The sequence below is a fragment of the Hyperolius riggenbachi genome, chromosome 8 (genome assembly GCF_040937935.1).
Source record: "Hyperolius riggenbachi isolate aHypRig1 chromosome 8, aHypRig1.pri, whole genome shotgun sequence".
Taxonomy (NCBI): domain Eukaryota; kingdom Metazoa; phylum Chordata; class Amphibia; order Anura; family Hyperoliidae; genus Hyperolius; species Hyperolius riggenbachi.
The window spans coordinates 21,908,264-21,928,612 of record NC_090653.1 but is presented as its reverse complement, the minus strand read 5'-3'; the positions used below and the strand labels follow the sequence as shown (position 1 = coordinate 21,928,612).

Sequence of the window (20,349 nt, the reverse complement as noted above, 5' to 3'; positions counted from 1 at the left end):
CAGCAAGCCTTCCAGGTCCTGAAGCAGCAAAACAACCCCAGGCCATCACACTGCCACCACCATATTTTACTGTTGGTATGATGTTCTTTTGCTGAAATGCTGTGTTACTTCTATGCAAGATGTAACGGGACACGCACCTTCCAAAAAGTTCAACTTTTGTCTCATCGGTCCACAAGGTATTTTCCCCAAAAGTCTTGGCAATCATTGAGATGTTTTTTTAGCAAAATTGAGACGAGCCTTAATGTTCTTTTTGCTTAAAAGTGGTTTGCGCCTTGGATATCTGCCATGCAGGTCGTTTTTGCCCAGTCTCTTTCTTATGGTGGAGTCGTGAACACTGACCTTAATTGAGGCAAGTGAGGCCTGCAGTTCTTTAGATGTTCTCCTGGGGTCTTTTGTGGCCTCTCGGATGAGTTTTCTCTGCGCTCTCGGGGTAATTTTGGTCGGCCGGCCACTCCTGGTAAGGTTCATCACTGTTCCATGTTTTTGCCATTTGTGGATAATGGCTCTCACTGTGGTTCGCTGGAGTCCCAAAGCTTTAGAAATGGCTTTATGACCTTTACCAGACTGATAGATCTCAATTACAGTACTTTTGTTCTAATTTGTTCCTGAATTTCTTTGGATCTTGGCATGATGTCTAGCTTTTGAGGTGCTTTTGGTCTACTTCTCTGTGTCAGATAGCTCCTATTTAAGTGATTTCTTGATTGAAACAGGTGTGACAGTAATCAGGTCTGGGGGTGACTACAGAAATTGAACTCAGGTGTGATAAACCACAGTTAAGTTATTTTTTAACAAGGGGGGGCAATCACTTTTTCACACAGGGCCATGTAGATTTGGAGTTTTTTTTCTCACTAAATAATAAAAACCATCATTTAAAACTGCATTTTGTGTTCAATTATGTTATTTTGGACTAATAGTTAACGGTTTTTGATGAGCAGAAACATTTAAGTGTGACAAACATGCAAAAGAATAAGAAATCAGGAAGGGGGCAAATAGTTTTTCACACCACTGTATATATGACAGCCTCCATATACCTCTCATTTTAGGTGTCCTTTAATGTAGTGTCGTTTGATTCTTAGTTGCATACATCTGCATTTGAATGTCAACCATAGTATTTAGTATGTCATTGAGTCACCACTCTCTTTCAGGTGCTCAATCCCTTTATTTGCTTTAAGTGAATTTTTCACAAAAGTTTGTATTTCCTTTACATTTCTGTCCTACTTCTGAACAAACATCCCTTTCACGCAAATATTGTTCCTTGTCAGAATATGTCTAATTCACCCGTAACAACTTTGCGTATTGTGAATAAACGACATCGCCGACACTAACAGCGCGTCTCATGAATATTAAACGGCGGGATGTTTCTGAAATTTCGAGACGCCGTGATCATAAAGTTTGTATTCCCGGTATTTCTTTATGTAGGCATATCACAGGGCATACATGGGAAAAAAAGGTGCCTGGAGGAAAGGGTGGAGGGTTTGCCGGTAGTAGAATATTGTTACAATTAGCAAAATTCTACTGCTGAATTCTGATAGTAAAATATTGATACTGATTACAGATATTTTACTATGGTTAAACCTAACCCTACTTTCACACAGAACCCCTCCCTGGTGGTGCCTAAACCTAACCACCCCCCCCCCCCCCCCCCCTGGTGGCACCTTACCCTAACCACTTTCCTTGTGGTGCCTAACCCTTACACCCCCTGGTGGTGCTTAACCCTAACCACCCCCTTGTGGAGCCTAACCACCCTTTGTGGTGCCTATCCCTAAGAACCCCCTGGTGGTGCCTATCCCTAACCACCCCTGTGGTGGTGCCTTTTCTTAAAGGGGAACTGAAGAGAGAGGTATATGGAGGCTGTCATGTTTATTTCCTTTTAATCAATACCAGTTGCCTGGCAGCCCTGCTGGTCTATTTCTCTGCAGTAGTATCTGATTAAAACCAGAAACAAGCATGCAGCTAGTCTTGTCAGATCAGACTTATAAGTCTGAACCACTGAAACACCTGATCTGCTGCATGCTTGTTCAGGGGCTATGGCTAATAGTATTAGAGGCAGAGGATTAGCAGGGCTGACAGGCAACTGGTATTGTCTAAAAGGAAATAAACATGATAGCCTCCATATACCTCTCTCTTCAGTTCCCCTTTAAGAACCCCCTAGTGGTGCCTATCCTTAAGAACCCCCTGGTGGTGCCTATCCCTAAGAACCCCCTGGTGGTGCCTATCCCTAACCACCCCTGTGGTGGTGCCTATCCTTAAGAACCCCCTGGTGGTGGCTAACCCTAAGTCCACCCCATTGGTGCCTAGCCCTACCTACCCCCCAGGTGGTGCCTAATCCTGAGACCCCCCCCCCCCCCCCCCCCTTCCCGTGCCTACCCCTTCCCATCCTAAACCTTAATTAACCCTCTGCCATAAAGCCACAGCTAGGGAGGTTAATTTTGGCACCTCCCGACATATGATTAGCGGCTGACATACTAAAGGAACTTGTGGAAATGCAACTTGTGGCATGTATAGCGGGATCGCGCCTGCTATGCACGCCACAATTTGCATTCGGATGTCTACCGCTAATAAAGTGCCTCCCTAGCCGCATACCGCAGCCATTGTAGGTACATTTCAGCGCCGGTAGGTAGACCCAAGGCGCCCAAATTACCATTTTTTGACGCAAATCATGGCTGTTATAATAGGTTCCCTGGGCGGTGCCGGTTTTTCCGTAAAGGCTCCTGCGCCCTTTGTTCCGGCTTCGTATCACAGGTGTACCTCCGACCGATCCCTCCCCACTGTACCGATAAAACAGTTTTGAAACGTCTTTTATTTGCCGTGATGGCAAACACAGCGGCAGCACTCCGGATTTAGTGGCAGAAAAATGCGCGCGATTACGTTTCGCTGATGCTTCTCCATTTTGCCATTTATCTGTCGTGAAACGAGAGCGCATTTCTCGCAGGATTATTACTTTATTACAAGGAATGTTCTATGGTAATGAGGAAGAGAAGTGCGTCCTTGGCGACAGCGGCGCTGGTAAATAACGCGGCGAGCGGCGCGGCGACTCTGCCGCTCGCAGCAATTACTGGGTTGAGTCTCCAGTTTAGCGTTGAGTTTAAAATGGCTCCCTCTTCACTGTTAAGTGATTCTGAGTGCCCTGTTGACATTTATCTCGGGCAGGAATCCGCCTTTGGATGGAAGCTCGGAGTTATTCCGCAGGCGTGTCGGGCCCAGCGACAATTATCAGTCTAGGTGCAATTTTATACTTTGATTAAGCAGCTGAAGTGTGCGTGTGATTGGGGGAGCGTTCCTCTGCATCGCTTCATAAGGTTCTATCTCCAAATTCTAACGTTTTCTCTGAGGGCGTGTTAAAGTGGACCTGAACTCTTGCACAGGACAGAAGGAAAACAGAGAGAAATCCACCCTGTATGTATTTAAAGGGACTCTGAGCACCTCTCATGGGTATGCCTTTAAAGAGGAACTCCAGTGAAAATAATTTAATAAAAAAAGTGTTTCATTTTTACAATAATTATGTATAAATGATTTAGTCAGTGTTTGCTCATTGTAAAATCTTTCCTCTCCCAGATTCACATTCTGACATGTATTACATGGTGACATTGTTACTGTGGGCAAGTTATGTAGCTGTTACTAGCTGCTCTGGCTGTTACAGACAGCTTTAAACAGCCATTTCCTGTCTGTGAACATTGTTACATTGTGGCAGTTTGCCCAGAGTACCGCGGTACTGAGAGCTTCTTGTGGGAGGGGTTTCAGCACAAAATTAGTCACACAGCGCCCCCTGATGGTCTGTTTGTGAAAATCATTCTATTTCTCATGTAAAAGGGGGTATCAGCTACTGATTGGGATAAAGTTCAATCCTTGGTTGGAGTTTCTCTTTAAGACTCCGACCAGTGCTGCAAAGTACTTAAAGAAGCATACCTTTCTGTAGCTTGCTCTCTCCTCTTTCATTTGATGCCTGAATCGCCATTCGACACCAAATAGTTTTCGTTCGATTTCAATTTAAAAATCACGGCTGCCATCTTGGCTATGTTACAACTTCCGGGACACCCCTGTCTTCTCTGTTAGAGAAGTGCATCACTGAATGAAGCAGGAAGAGGAAGTGACACGCATGGCCATTGCAAGAGGCTCCTCCAGAGGGGTCATAGCACGACTTTGTTGGAAGTCGTCTGGCTTAAAGACATGCCCATGAGAGGTGCTCGGAGTCCCTTTAGAGAGTTTAGCCTGTCTAATTCCCCCTCATCTGTGACTAATCACCACTGTAATTTGATATATCAGCTCTGTCAGCTCAGGAATCTCCTCTGCCAGGGCAGCACTGCTAATATGTAAACACAGGATGTTAACCCCATGTCTGCTTCCATGAAAGCAAGAAGTCGATTTATTGTAGGATTTGTATCAGCTGTAACAAAGAATTTTTTTTCTTTAATTGCTATCATGCTGTGTCTTATCTTTAAGAGCAAAGAGGTAGTTCTGGGTTCGGGTGCGCTTTAACACCCAGCTGTTTAAAAAAAATGTTAGCATTGTATAGCAGGTCCATAGCAGTAGGTGAAAGACTGGAATATTTCCACATTCCTTGCAGAAGTGGTGGATGTTTGCATGAAGAAGTCCTTTGCGGTGAGATTTTGGAATTGGTGGAGACCACACATGTGTTTGGCATGGCTCTTCTGTAATAACTGAACAGTTGTTTGGTTTGTTGCTGAGCTGATGTTGGCAAACTGCTTGTTGGATTTAGCAACATTATTACTTATACTGCAGTATAGTAAAGCAACCACAAGATGTCACTGTCTGTAGAGTGCTGCAGTGATCTCTATGGTATTGTGATTTCCTGTATGCTCTCTATGTTCCTCTCAGTTCTAAGTAAGCTGCATTTCCTGATGGTTGTGTATGATCGATCGCTGCATGTTTTCTTCAGTAAAGAGTTCTAACTCTTAACTGAAGAAAAATAATAATAAAAAAAAAGCATACTGGATGCCTATCAAATGCTGGTGTACCTAACCATATGCTTCATCACTGCTGTCCTGGTGTAGCTGGACACATCTTGGCCCATATGCAATTCACTCTTTCACCTATTTTTTTTTCCTAGGTGATATTTTCCCAACAATAAAATGAATTCTACACCCCTGGCAAGGAAACAAATAATCAAAATCAGTTTGACAGTACTTTGTCACCAACTTTTTGGCACTTTTTCCATTGTAAAGTTCTAAAAAGTTGTATAAATTGAAGATTAAAAGTGATCTCCTAGGAGAAAACTCAGGAGAGAAAACAAACTTTTCTCTCTTAGGACACACACAACTAAAATGTTTATACATGCTCTTATAATATCATGTCTGGACTATAGTAACATACTGCCTTGTGGACTACCAACCAGCCTATGCAGCCCCCTCCTACACTGCGCCCTGAGGCTGGAGCCTCTCCAGCCTATGCCTCGGCCCGGCCATGTGCCCCCTCCTACACTGCGCCCTGAGGCTGGAGCCTCTCTCACCTCTGTCTCAGCCCGGCCCTACTGGCACCCCTCCAATCTGTACTGAACTCGGCTGCTCATCTCATGGGATTGTAGACAACACAATATGCATACAGTACTTAACAAAATAACTTACACAGAACAATGAAGAATTGGTGCATAAAAAGGCCATGGCCATCTTTATTGGTTTAAACTCAAAGCTCAGAGGTCCAAAATTAACTTTATTAAACTTAAATAATGAATCCATAAATAAACAACACTCCAGGAATAGGTCCACCATTACAGTTCAGACCTTACTTATCACACATCTAATACCACCAGGACCCCTTCGTGAAGACCAATAAAGCTTGACCACGACGGATCTTCTTCTTGTTGGGAGGGTGGGTGGGAAGCTTGTCCCATCCACGCTGGAAATAAAGGCAAGTTAACATTGAGCAGAACCTTCTTATATACACTGAACTGACCCCTGATTGGCCGCCGCAACAAAGTTTAAAGCCTGGCAACACCTGGCAGATTTTACCTTTTCCACTAACTAACCAATCCTAAACAGGCCTACACTTTTCTCCCTCACTACCTAGGAGAAGAATAGCGGCCAATCAGGATTAAGCTACCTCAGCCATAGAGGCAATAGTAATCACCTCAGAGTGATACTTAAAGAAAACCTGAACTGAAAATTAAAAGTCAAAATAAACATACACAAGTCATACTTACATCCTGTGTAGTCTACTCCGCAATCTCTTTCTCCTCTCCCACGTCCTGCTTGTTCACTGTGATCACTAGAATTCTCTGTCCTCCATTTTGAAAATGGCCATTACCCCATAACAGCTTCCTGGTCAGCACACTGTTAAACTGTAACATCGCCCACTTGAGCCATCGGGAACCATGGACACATCAGTTGTCCTCTCAGCTGTAACTAACAGCAACTGATACATTTCAGTTCTGACAAAATGTTGTCAGAACTGGAAGGGATCACTGTCAGAAGAAAATGGTGAGCTTCTGAGAGGAACTGATGGCAAGGTAACTATGCAATGTTCATTTAAAGTTAACTCATGTGTTTATTTTAAATATTTTTACTCAGTTCAGGTTTCCTTTAAGCATAGCAATTTTACAGTGCTATATACATTAGCAGTACCTGACATAGTAAATTACTTCAGAACCATATCTACAGTCTTCATGGTTGTCACACTCCCATGAGGGGCCTGCTCTATCCAATACGGCCCTGTACATTCATCTCATGCTCTTCCTCTGCTGCTCCTCTCTGTCGAGCTCTTTATTGGCTGTCAATTAGCGAGAAGGTCCAGTTCAAACTCTTAACCCTAACCTACAAAGCTCTCCACAACCTCTCTCCCCTGTACATCTCCTCACTAGTCTCCAGATACCAACCCAACCGCAATCTCAGATCTGCACATGACCACCTTCTGATATCCCTCTAGAATCACCTCCTCACATTCACGTATATAAGATTTCTCAAGATCCTCACCACTCCTTTAGAATTCCCTTCCAAAGCACATTTGTCACTCTCCACCTTAGAAATATTTAAGCTTACCCTCAAATCTTACTTTTCCCAACAAAAGTATGCTCTAATTTAGGCTGTTATCCTTTCAACCTCTGGCCAAGTTGTGCTCCTTACTAAATATAACCTAAAACGCACTCCGCTTCTAGGTATATATATCGCATACTACCCCCACCTCTTGCCCCCCCCCCATTGTTTTAGATTGTAAGCTCACAAGGACAGGGCTCTCTCACCCTTTGTGTCTTGGAATTTGCTGTACATTTTGTTCATCATGTTACGTTTGTCGCTGCTATGACTATGCCTACTGATTCTGTATTATGTAGGGATGTTTTTTCCAATTTCACAGAATTAAAATTTCCACGTTTCTGATGGAATGTAGAAATCTGATTTACTACAACTCGGTAATTTAAGCCCAATCATTGAACTGGGAAGCCTTGGACCAATCAGGGATTGCAGAATTTTTCAGTGAAAATCGGATTGCTGCAGTCATTTTACGCCAATCACAAGACGTGGATACTACAGAGTGTTTCTGAGTCTTGTGTTTGGGCTAAAAGTTCCGTGGTATTCTGTAAAATTCTGCAGTCTCTGTTTGGTCCAATACTTCCAAATCAACTTGGAAGTACTATGGAACTATTAGGAAAGGGTTCTTAACAGTAAGAGTGATTAAGATGTGGAATGCATTGCCACAGGAAGTGGTTATGGCAAACTCTATACCTGCATTTAAAGGGGGCTTAGATGCTTTCCTTGCGATGAAAGACATCCATGGCTACAATTACTAGGTAATGCCTAATGATGTTGATCCAGGGATTTTATCTGATTGCCATCTGGAGTCGGGAAGGAATTTTTTCCCTTTTGAGGCTAATTGGACCATGCCTTGTAAGGGTTTTTGCCTTCCTCTGGATCAACAGGGATATGTGAGGGAGGAGGCTGGAGTTGTACTTTGTGTTCTGGTTGAACTCGATGGACGTATGTCTTTTTTCAACCAAAATAACTATGCAACTTAACTATGTACTTTGCCAATTAGAAAATGCAAAACATGACAAAAAAGACTCACCGGAAACCTGCAGAATCGGTAACGGGCGTCGGCGGAAATCGCAATTTCAGTGAAATCGGAAACCGGTATTCCCAGCTATTCCTAGTATTATGTACCAGTATCTATATTTTGTGTACACCATTGTCTGTATTATTGTGTACCCAATGTTTCTTTCTTACTTGGTACAGAGCTACGGAATATGTTGGCGCTTTATAAATCAATGATTATAATAACTGGACATGTCTTCTCTCCTCCGCAGGGCTGGACGACTGTCTCCAGCAATACATCAAGAACTTTGAGCGGGAGAAGATCAGCGGGGAACAGCTGCTGCACATCACCCACCAGGAGCTGGAGGAGCTGGGAGTTACCCGGATCGGCCATCAGGAGCTCATACTGGAGGCCGTGGACCTGCTGTGCGCTCTGGTAAGACCAGCTCACTGCTAGACAGACGTTCAGGGCAGCACTGTGTGATCAGGCACTGCCATTCTGATAGTGAGGGCTAGCATACACTAGGCCCCTAGACTTTCTACAGGCCCTAGGGAACTGCCTAGGTTTGCCTTGTGGATGATCCGGCTCTGGCTGGGATGAATAAGACACCATGGAGTGCCCGTAAAAATGAAATAATTAAAAACAGTTTGAAGGGAAGCGGGGTGAGAAGAATATGGAGGCTGCCATATTTATTTCCTTTTAAACCATGCAAGTTTCCTGGCTGTCCTGCTGATCCTCCTGCCTCTAATACTTTTAGCGATAGCCCCTAAACAAGCCTGCAGATCAGGTGCTGTGACTCAGGTTTGACTAGATTTACCGCATGCTTATTTCAGGTGTGCGATCCAGACACTACTGCAGCCAGAGAGATCAGCAGGGCTGCCAGGCAACTGGTATTGTTTAAAAGGAAAGAAATATGGCAGCTTCCCTATCACTCTCACCCGTGGCTCACTTTAAAAATTTCCGGAAAATGGTAAACTTACCTCTGATGATGATATTTGACTTGAACAAGACAAAGGAACAGTTTATTTAGCACCTAAAAAGATGAGAATTTGTTTTGTGGGCCCTTACTTAGCTCCATCAGGTCAATATAGTGCCTGTTGGCCAATTAAGTAGCAGCAAGAGCGGCGCCCTATATTGACCTTGAGGAAGTGAAGTATGTTAACAAAACACGTCAACGTTTTTGTGCATGCTAAATGATTGTTTCCTGTTTTCCTAGAAAATAATTCACTATAAACTGACAAGTAACACACCCAGGTATAGCTCACTGTAGTATATATTATATCTAATAGCTTAAAGGGGAACTCCAGTAAAAATAATGTAATAAAAAAGTGCTTCATTTTCACAATAATTATGTATAAATGATTTAGTCAGTGTTGGCCCATTGTAAAATCTTTTAAATCCCTGATTTACATTCTGACATTCATTACATGGTGACATTTTACTGCTGGCAGGTGATGTAGCTGCTGCATGCTTATTTGGCAGTTGGAAACAGCCTTTTTCCACAATGCAACAAGGTTTAAAGACAGGAAACTGCTAGGAGTACCATGGTCCTCAGAGTTTCTTGTGGGAGGGGTTTCACCACACTATCAGTCATACAGCGCCCCCTGATGGTCTGTTTGTGAAAAGGAATAGATTTCTCATGTAAAAGGGGGTATCAGCTACTGATTAGGATAAAGTTCAATTCTTGGTCGGAGTTTCTCTTTAAAGTGGAACCAAACTCAGAATTTCTTCTCTGCTCTAAAAGATTAGCCACAGCATGATAACTTGTTATGGGAAAAAAAAATATTTATTACAATTGATGGAAATCCTAAAAAAACCTGAATTTTTGCTTGTTTTCACTAATGTGCAATGCACTGAATGGGTTAAGCCGTGTTTACTCTGCGGAGAACTGCCTCAGCAGTTCTTTCCTGCAGTCTATTCACAGCTGATGATAAGAACTAGTTAAACTGGTTGATCTGTCTGAACAAACACAGATAAATGAACTTCTTCAGCAATTATAGGTGGAATAAAGACTTTTCATTGTGTGCTGTGCAAGAGTTCAGGCCCTTGTTAACTAAGGTTCAAATCCTTGTTCCTCACCTTGACTGTGTAGCGGGTTGAATCATTTTGGCATCGGGGGTGGTACGGTCTTTTGGGCACTGCCATAGGTGCCCATTTAATTGTTGCGATCAGCGGCTATAAGCAGAATTCTTGGTGCTGGAAGCAGATATTTAACTCCTAAGCAGCCAATTTATTTAGAAGCTTGCAAGACCTCCAGGGCAATTTATTTTAGCACTTTTTTGTATCTGCTATTACATTTCTTGTTACATTCCCCTGCTGTATTTCTGGCCACTTGTCACTAGGGGGCAGTGGGAGACAAATACAGAGGTCTTTCAGTTCTGTATTTTCTGCTAGTAGAGAGAGATCAAAGCATTCCAAGAATTTACAGCACAACAAGTTCTGCCGAAAGGAGGTCAAGAGCAGATTACTCATCTCAAATGAGATGGCTCGGCCGAAGCTGCTAATGTGTTAACAGCAAAAGTGCAAAAAGTTTCCAAATGACAGTCTAGATCTCGTGAACCGAAATGAGTGCAAAATTACGAAATGGCTACCCTTTCTGAAAGTGACTTTCTAAACACAGCAAAGTCCAGAACTGTTCTTGATGGATGACTTGCGGTGGAAACTGAGCAGCGATCTTTCTATATCTGCCTCTGTGTCTTGTAAGGGACCCTCGTGGGCCTGCTAGCTCTGAACCTGTCATGACAGGTCCTCCATTTTGTAAATCGCGAGCGTACCATGCGGGCGTCTCATAACAAATACACTCTGAGTTTTCCCAATACAATGTCTAATCTTTTTTTAATGCACATGTGGCAGATGGTTGGGCGGGCGAGCCTTGGAGATGACGACATAGGAAGCGATTGAGTGATTATCCTCTCCGTCGAGCTATCTCGGTCCTGCCAGCCGCGCCTTGCTAGCGTCGTGGATCCCGCTTTGTGCCGCGCGGCCCGATAGTCGTAGGTAATTAGGAAGGCCAAACATGTAGGTAAATTATCTCGCGCTGCGCTGGCGTCTGCTCCGAGGCCGGTCGCAGGTCAACAGATTCAAGTGAAAACGAAAGGAATGCAAAATAGGATTTCGTGAGTGGCAGAGGAATCCTGTGTGGATAAACAGGGGGAAGTGTGTGTGTGTGTGTGTGTGTGTGTGCAGTGTGTGTGTGTGTGTATGTAGTGTGTGTGTGTGTGTGTGTGCGTGTATGTAGTGTGTGTGTGTGTGTGTGTGTGTGTGTGTGTGTGTGTGTGTGTGTGTGTGTGTGTGTGTGTGTGTGTGTGTGTGCGTGTGTGTGTGTATAGTGTGTGTGTGTGTGTGTGTGTGTGTGTGTATGTAGTGTGTGTGTGTGTGTGTGTGTGTGTGTGTATAGTGTGTGTGTGTGTGTGTGTGTGCGTGTGTGTGTGTGTGTGCGTGTGTGTGTGTGTATAGTGTGTGTGTGTGTGTGTGTGTGTGTGTGTGTGTTGGGGGGGTTCAGGAAACGACATAGTCACCCCTAATCTCTATTTGGCTTTGGAGGAGGGTTGTAATGAAATGATTGTTGTATTTTCCAGGAGTGACATCACTGCTCCTGAGATATAACTAGATGTTGGCTTTAAGGGCCCGTTTCCACTATCGCGAATCCGCATGCGTTGCCCGCATGCGGATTCGCACAGCCAGTACAAGTGGATGGGACTGTTTCCACTTGTGCGTTTCCCCGCACGTTTTTCTGTGCAGAAAAAATCTGCATGGTAGGGCCCTCAGAATTCGCCTGCGTGTGGAATGCAGGCAAATCGCACACAATGTATTTAATAGGGAAATCGCATGCATTTTCCCCATGCGTTTTTTGCCGCGATTTCGCATAGGTACCCATGTTAATTCACACAGGCAGTGACATGGTTAAAATCGCATTACCCTAACCTATGCGAAATCGCGGCAAAAAACGCATGCGGAATCGCACCCGCATGCGATTTCGCCTGCGGTGATTCGCCGGCGATTCCGCAACGCAATAGTGGAAACGGGCCCTAATTCACAAAGCATCAGCGCATTCAGTAAAGCAGAAAAAGCTGATTTTATTGAACATTTTGTGACATGTCAATTCACTAAGGCAATGCATGGCAGAGGCGTAGCTAGCATGGAGAACTTAAGACTAAGGCGAGATTAGATTGTGAGCTCCTCTGAGGACAGTCAGTGACATGACTATGTACTCTGTAAAGTGCTGCAGAAGATTTCAGTGCTATATAAATACATAATAATAATATGGTAGGACATAAGGCTATGACTATGGTAGGATTAGATTGTGAGCTCCTCTGAGGACAGTCAGTGACATGACTATGTACTCTGTAATGTGCTGCAGGAGACGTCAGTGCTATATAATTACATAATAATAATATGGTAGGACATTAGACTATGACTATGGTAGGATTAGATTGTGAGCTCCTCTGAGGACAGTCAGTGACATGACTATGTACTCTGTAAAGTGCTGCAGGAGATGTCAGTGCTATAAAACAATACATTTTATATATATTTTTTTTTGGGGGGGTGTTGCACCCATTGTGTGGCCGCCATCGCTGGGGGGTGCAGCTGTTCGGCAGAGTGTAGTGGGGGTCGGGTATTCGGTCCCCCGCTGCCCGTATTCCCTGGCTGCAGCGAGTATCTCCCCCCCCTTTCTCCAGGAGACGGCTGCGCTGCCGCTGTTCATCTATAATGCAGAGCTGAACTTCATACTTCACATGACATCAAGCGATTCGGCTTTATTATTTAGACTGCGAAGAGTTGGAATTTCACGGAATGTTCCGCGCTCTGCTGGAAATGGGTCATATCTCGCCTCTCAGGTGGCTGTCGCACATTTCCTCAACCTGTCACTTGTTTTACTTGTCAAACCCGCTTTGAAGAGAAGAGGAATCCTTAGAGGAATCGGCATCCGGCATGCGGGACTGGAGTTCACATTCTACCTCTGTGAATCGCTGGACGGAGACGGGGTAGCGGCGGTGTCCTCGCCGTGATTGGTGGACGGTCACGTCGCGGTCAGAAGGAGCTGCGTCTGGCGTGCCCTGCGGGGGACAGAGAGCGTCAGCTATGAATGTTTAATGCCGCGTTCAGCAGCAAGAGTGCGCAGACGATAACCGTCCAATCCCTGATGTCAGAAAACGCAAAATTAAAATTGTGCAAACAAGCGATGCCCGACCGGTCATCAGACAATCTTTTGTTGATAAATAACCCCAAAGACATTGGAAGATAGTGAGATTCTGAGGCACGAAAGGTGATTTCTGCTTTTATCAAGGTGGAAATGAAGGAGATTCATTTATATTGAAATATTAACTTTAAAGGGAACCTGAAGTGAGACGGATATGGAGGCTGCCATTTTTATTTCCTTTTAAACAATACCAGTTACCTGGCAGCCCTGCTGATCTATTTGCCTGCAGTAGTGTCTGAATAACACCAGAAACAAGCATGCAGCTAATCTTGTCAGATCTGACAATAATGTCAGAAACACCTGATATGCTGCATGCTTGTTCAGGGGCTATGGCTAGAAGTATTAGAGCTGTGATGGCTAACCTTGGCACTCCAGCTGTGGTGGAACTACAAGTCCATTGAGGCATTGCAATACTCTGACAGCTCTAAGCATTACTCAGGGAGGCAGAGGCATGATGGGATTTGTAGTTTTGTCACAGCTGGAGTGCCCAGGTTAGCCATCACTGTATTAGAGACAGCAGATCAACAGGATGCCAGGCAACTGGTATTGTAATATAATAAATATGGCAGCCTTCATACCCCTTTAACTTCAGTTTCTCTTTAACAAACTGTAAATTGGTGCTACACAGGTTTGAAGTCTGTGTATACAGGCATGAGTACTGTAAAAAGCAGAGAGCCAATAAAAAGATAAAAAGACACCCCCCCTGCTTCTCACCCCATTTAATCCGATGCACTGGTGGGCGGGACTTCAGAATGGCAGAGCAGGAGAAGGAGACATTCACAGAGGCTTTTTTGCATCACTTTAGATGTGCAGATCTATGTAGTGATACACAGAAGAGTGGCCACTAGTGGCATGCAAGCGCATCTAAAGTGATGCAAGAAACCTTTCCTCTCCTACAAGCTGTGATAGGACACAGGAACGGCTGATTTACACCAGTCCGCACAGCTTGCTGCAGAAACCTGCTCCGCTGGAGAGACTTCTACATACCGAGCAGGGCTTGGTGAATTGAAGCAACATTTTTCGGTAAATTACTGAACTTCTACCGCACCTGTGAAAAACTTTGTATTTAGAAAAAAAAGTCTAAAATACCGAACGCTGTATTTAACTGACCTGATTTTTTTTTAAATCAAATAGCCCTTTGTGAATTGAAGCTAAAGAGCTAAAAAATACCAATAAGCACCTCCAAGATGCCCACTCTCTAGTCCCAACTGGTTTCGTCTGTATGCTGTTATCAGGGGTCCACCACCTACAACCATTACTGTGGTTCTCACAGTGGGGATAGAAAACACACTTTTTGCCCAACTGGATGTTTTTTGTCTAGTACAATGTCCAAAATGGAGTGTGGCGGTTGATACGTCCATTATGGTGCCCATACACAGTACAGTTATTATTTCTTTGATCAGAGAAATTAGATCGATTACTCCGTTTGATCGAATCGTTTTTAAATTCTACACGAAAGTTCAATTTTTCCAAATCCAAGAAAAGCCATCAAACTTAAAGAGAAAGTCAGTTTATCTAACAATATGTTCTTATACAACCTACCATACACTATACAATTTCACAAACAGTTATCCAGATTTTTCCAACATGTCCAGTCAGATTTTAATAGAAAAAAAAAACGGAATAAATGTTTGTTTTTTTTCTCAAGCCAAAATTTTTTTTTTTCACTCTTTTTGATCGTTTTGGTTGAATAAACGGGAAAATCGAATGTTTTAATTGCTCCATGTATGGGCACCATCAGAGTACTGCCGATAACACGTCTGACGTTATTATACTCTGCATCCCATAAAGACGGGATCAGGCGGCTCTATCTTCTGTACGTTCTTCCGTCTGGCGGTTACACACGCAGATATCTGCAGTAGATCCGGTATCAGATCTATAAATAGCGACTGCATTAGTCTTGTGAGCAGCGCTATGTCTCTCACCACAGATGCGGCTCTAAGGAAGTCGGAAGTCTCACCCCCCCCCCCCCCCCCGGCGTAATGGTCATGTTCATCCTGGATTGCACGTCTGTGATATCATTCTATAAATAAATCTGCAAGCGCAGCGTTCTAATAATGGAGGTAGTGAGATTCATGTCCTGTCTCCGAAGACCTTGGCTGCGTGCGGAACAAGGGTGACATCCGTCAGGGGAGCGGCCTCCTAGCCCAGCGCAGGACGATCCGCCGCCACGGCAGATAAATCGAGATATCTGCTAGCTGAAATCTCTCCAGTGCATTCGCATTGCGTGGACTGGTACTTATACCCTCAGCAGAAGATTATTACTATTGTTACTGTGTTTAGTATTTACATCTTCAGCAGCACATTACAGAGTACATAGTCATGTCATTGACTGTCCTTAGAGGAGCTCACAATCTAATCCTACCATAGTCATAGTCTAATATCCTACCATATTATTATTAATATTATGTATTTATATAGCATTACACCGTTCTCCCCTGTCTATTTTAGCCGGGAGCTCCACCCGGCTAATTTTGGTGAGCAGCCGGCTGTCATAGACTCACCTCCTCATCCTCCTCCTATGCTGTAAGCAGAGTTGCACAGAGAAGCACCGCCCCTGCATTACCCCGGTTGCGCCCCACCCTGCTACTTTTTCATGCCACCCGGCTGGAAAAAAAATTCTGGGGAGAACGCTGCACTGACAATTCTTGCAGCACCTTACAGAGTACATAGTCATGTCAATGAGTGTCCTCAGAGGAGCTCACACTCTAATCCTAACACAGACATATGCTGGGTACACACGATGCCTGATTAATGGGTGATCGAATGGGAAGTTGCAAATGTGTACATGTCCAAAGTGCCCCCGATCAAAGTGATCGATTTTCTAATAATAAGTGTGCAAAATCGATCGCTTTATCGATCAAGAGCCGATCAGACATGTCGGATATAATCGATCACTTCCCGTTGATCGGGCTGGAAATTGCATTGTGTGTACTCAGCAATAGTCTGATATCCTACCATATTATTATTATTATGTATTTATATAGCACTGACATCTTCTGCAGCACTGTACAGAGTACATAGTCATGTCACTGACTGTCCTCAGAGGAGCTCACAATCTAATCCTACCATAGTCATAGTCTAATGTCCTACCATATTATTATTATGTATTTATATAGCACTGACATCTTCTGCAGCACTGTACAGAGTACATAGTCATGTCACTGACTGTCCTCAGAGGAGCTTACAATCTAATCCCCACCATAGTCATAGTCTAATGTCCTACCATATTATTATTATGTATTTATATAGCACTCACATCTCCTGCAGCACATTACAGAGTACATAGTCATGTCACTGACTGTCCCCAGAGGAGCTCACAATCTAATCCTACCATAGTCATAGTCTAATGTCCTACCATATTATTATGTATTTATATAGCACTGACATCTTCTGCAGCACTTTACAGAGTACATAGTCATGTCACTGACTGTCCTCAGAGGGGCTCACAATGTAATCCTACCATAGTAATAGTCTAATGTCCTACCATATTATTATTATGTATTTATATAGTATTTTTCGGACCATAAGACGCACTTTTTCTCCCCAAAAAATAGGGGGGAAAGTCAGTGCGTCTTATGGTCCGAATGCTAGATTTTCGGCCGACGCCACTGCCTGTCATTCTCCCCCCACTAAGCCCCGATGCAACACTGAAGTGCAGGGAGGGCTTGAGCCTTACAGAGCCATGCTGTAAGCTCCGCTTGCGACCCCTCTCCGAAGGTTTAATCTGCTCGGTGGCGGCGCTGCTGATGGTTGGTGGATGGAGACAGGAGCTAAGGGCATTACATTGCTGTCTGCCGCCGAACGGCGAGAGAAGTCTGCCGCCGAACGCAGAGAGAAGTCTGCCGCTGAATGCAGAGAGAGATCCCCCGCCGAATGCCGAGAGAGGTCACCCGCTGAACGCCGAGAGAAGTCTGCCGCTGACTGCAGAGAGAGGTCACCCGCCAAAATGCTGAGAGAGGTCACCCGCCGAAACGCCGAGAGAGGTCACCCGCCGAGAGAAGTCTGCCGCTGACTGCAGAGAGAGATCCCCCGCCGAACGCCGAGAGAGGTCACCCGCCGAACGCTGAGAGAAGTCTGCCGCTGACTGCAGAGAGAGGTCACCCGCCGAAACGCCGAGAGAGGTCACCCGCTGAGAGAAGTCTGCCGCTGACTGCAGAGAGAGGTCACCCACCGAACGCCGAGAGAGGTCTGCCGCTGACTGCAGAGAGAGGTCACCCGCCGAACGCTGAGCGAGGTCTGCTGCCGAGAGAGGACCTGAAGAAGCGTGTAGCAGGATAGCACGCTGTGACTTACTTGCTGGAGGATGCCTGATCTGACGGCAGCAGGTGGTGCCCAGCTGAGCCAAAGCTCAGATGTCCGCGGCTTGGGGGTGTCCTCGGGCAGCGGCTATGAAAATTCAGTGTGTGGGCTGGAGGATGGAGGACCTCATAGACCACATGGACGATTGGGCCAGGAAGGGATGATGCAGCTCTTCCACTCTGGTAATGCGGCTGTTTGCACCAGACTGCTGGCCTCTGAAGTTCTGCCTCTTTACCCTCCTGCACCCCCGAGGGATGTCGGTGCACCGGTCCACCTCATCAATAATGGCGACCTTCGGCTCTGAGCACGGTGCCCAGCAATTAACAACACAACGCAACCTGCCTGATTGCCTGGCTCCCAGCGATAGACAGATGCAGACTTCTCCATGCTTCTCTTGTGGACTAAGAGGAAGGATCACGTAAGTGATAAAATCCAGGAAGCATACTGTAACTGGTGTCTGGGAAGGAAATTACTGTACGGGGGTAATTGCTGTTACTGGGGTAGGGGACTGGGGTTTACTATAACTGGGGAGTATTGCTGTAACTGGGGTGGGGGGGGGGGGGAGGTGATTACTTTAACTAGGGGGAGTATTACTGTTACTGAGGGGGGTAAAAGGGGGAGATTACTATAACTACAGGGGAGGGTATTACTGTAATTGAGGCAGATTACTGTAACTGAGGTGGAAGGAAGAGAATTACTTTACCTAGTGGTGTATTATTGTAACTGGTGGGCTATTACTTTAATTGTGGTGGGGCAGGGGATTAGTGCCACTGGGGGAAGTATTACTGTATTGTGGGAATAATGGAGACAGTTTGTGTAGAGAAGCTCCACAAGATGATCCTGCACCATGGACGCAACCTGGTTTAGTGTAATTTTTTGTTCTTTGGTTTTTGTCCTCTAAACCTAGGTGCGTTTTATGGTCCGGAGCGTCTTATGGTCCGAAAAATACGGTAGCAATTGCATCTTCTGCAGCACTTTACAGAGTACATAGTCATGTCACTGACTGTCCTCAGAGGAGCTCACAATCTAATCCTACCATAGTAATAGTCTAATGTCCTACCATATTATTATTATGTATTTATATAGCACTGACATCTTCTGCAGCACATTACAGAGTACATAGTCATGTCACTGACTGTCCTCAGAGGAGCTCACACTCTAATCCTACTATAGTCATAGTCTAATGTCCTACCATATTATTATTATTATGTATTTATATAGCACTGACATCTTCTGCAGCACTTTACAGAGTACATAGTCATGTCTACTGATTTTCCTCGAGGATTAGTTCTTACAGTGCTGCTGATCAGTATGTTGGAGCTTTAGACATTAATGAATTAATAAGAGGTGCCTACACTCTAAGGCATTTTGTATTGACCTGAGGAATCGGGGCATGACCTGTGAAACGCGTTGTCAGATTGCTGTTTGAATAAAAACTTTTTTCCAGTATCTTCTGGAGATGTGAGTGACTACCTCTTTTTTATTTTATTTTTATTTATGTGCGGGAATCTAGCCTGCATGTGTCAAACACATTATACAGCAATGGGTGGTGCAGAGGATTCTGGGAGTTCTGCTCCTCCTCTCCTGTGATTAGAGGTTCAGTCAGTGATTCAGTATGTAGTCCCCCTCTCTCCTCGCTGATGATATTCTGTCCGTGTCCCCCATGCCTGCCGCTGTCTGTGCGATCTCATTACGTTGCCACGTACGCCGCGGCCGGGGAAATCATAATTACCTGCCGAAATCACTTTACTCCAGCCGGGTTCAGCTATAAACAAACAATTGCCGCCTCTGAACAGGCCGCATTTCCTTCAGAGAAACACCCTGTCATTTTCACAGAGGTTTAGACAAGACAAATTACATTTATATTGTGTTTTTCTCCTGGCAGACGCAAAGCCCTTGAGCTGCAGCCACTGGGAGGCGCTCTATAGGCAGTAACAGTGTTAGGGAGTCTCGCGCAAGGACTTCTTACTGAATAGGTGCAGGTTATTGAACAGATTTGAACCTAGGTCTCCTATGTCAGAGACAAAGCGCTTAACCAGTACACTATCCTCAAAAACTCAGTGGAAACGCCGTTGTGGTCTTCACAGGGCAATACACACAAATCGCGACTCACCAGCAACTCCGTCCTATCAGGAGTGTGCGGGGAAAGAAAACGGGTCAGAATTTATTCTGGGTTCCTCCTGATGTCTGTCTTACTCTGGCCCCCTCTGACAGATGTCACATCTAGATACTCTTAAAGGATACCCAAAGTGACATGATGAGATAGACATGTGTATGTACAGTGCCTAGCACACAAATAACTATGCTGTGTTCCTTTTTTTCTTTCTCTGCCTGAAAGAGTTAAATATCAGGTATGTAAGTGGCTGACTGAGTCCTGACTCAGACAGGAAGTGACTACAGTGTGACCCTCACTGATAAGAAATTCCAACTACAAAACACTTTCCTAGCAGAAAATGGCTTCTGAAAGCAAGAAAGAGATAAAAAGGTTCAATAGTTCATAGATTTTAGCTCTGGCATACTTCAATGAATGTGTCATTGAACAAAAACAATAAAACAGTTAAAACTTAAAAAGTAGATTTAAACATAAAATAAAACTTTGGGATGTGTTAAAAAGTCATTTTTAGGAGAAGGAAGATAGATACAATTGTTTATTTCATTCGTTTATTTTCTCTTTGGGTGTCCTTTAATGGGGGACGCATACATTTAAAAAATGTTGGCGGCGGCGGTGCAGCGCGCATGCGCGGAGCGACTGGAATACATTGGGGAAACTAGGGATGCGTATGACCCTGTTGGCGCACTCTGCCGCAGAGTCATATGTTAGTCATTTTATGGGATGTGATGCGACGCGGGTACGGGCAGATATCGCG

At 44.6% G+C, this 20,349-nt stretch overlaps 1 protein-coding gene across 5 annotated transcripts in view; it reads left to right on the top strand.

Annotated features, from left to right (window-relative positions):
- The window catches only part of LOC137528643 (connector enhancer of kinase suppressor of ras 2-like), a 563,792-nt gene that overhangs the window by 148,771 nt on the left and 394,672 nt on the right, over window positions 1–20,349 (top strand). For all 5 annotated transcript variants that reach the window (XM_068250054.1, XM_068250052.1, XM_068250051.1 and 2 more), the window contains exon 2: window positions 8,252–8,415. In XM_068250054.1, the coding sequence (XP_068106155.1) occupies window positions 8,252–8,415 (164 nt within the window). The remainder of the gene's footprint in view (window positions 1–8,251; window positions 8,416–20,349) is intronic.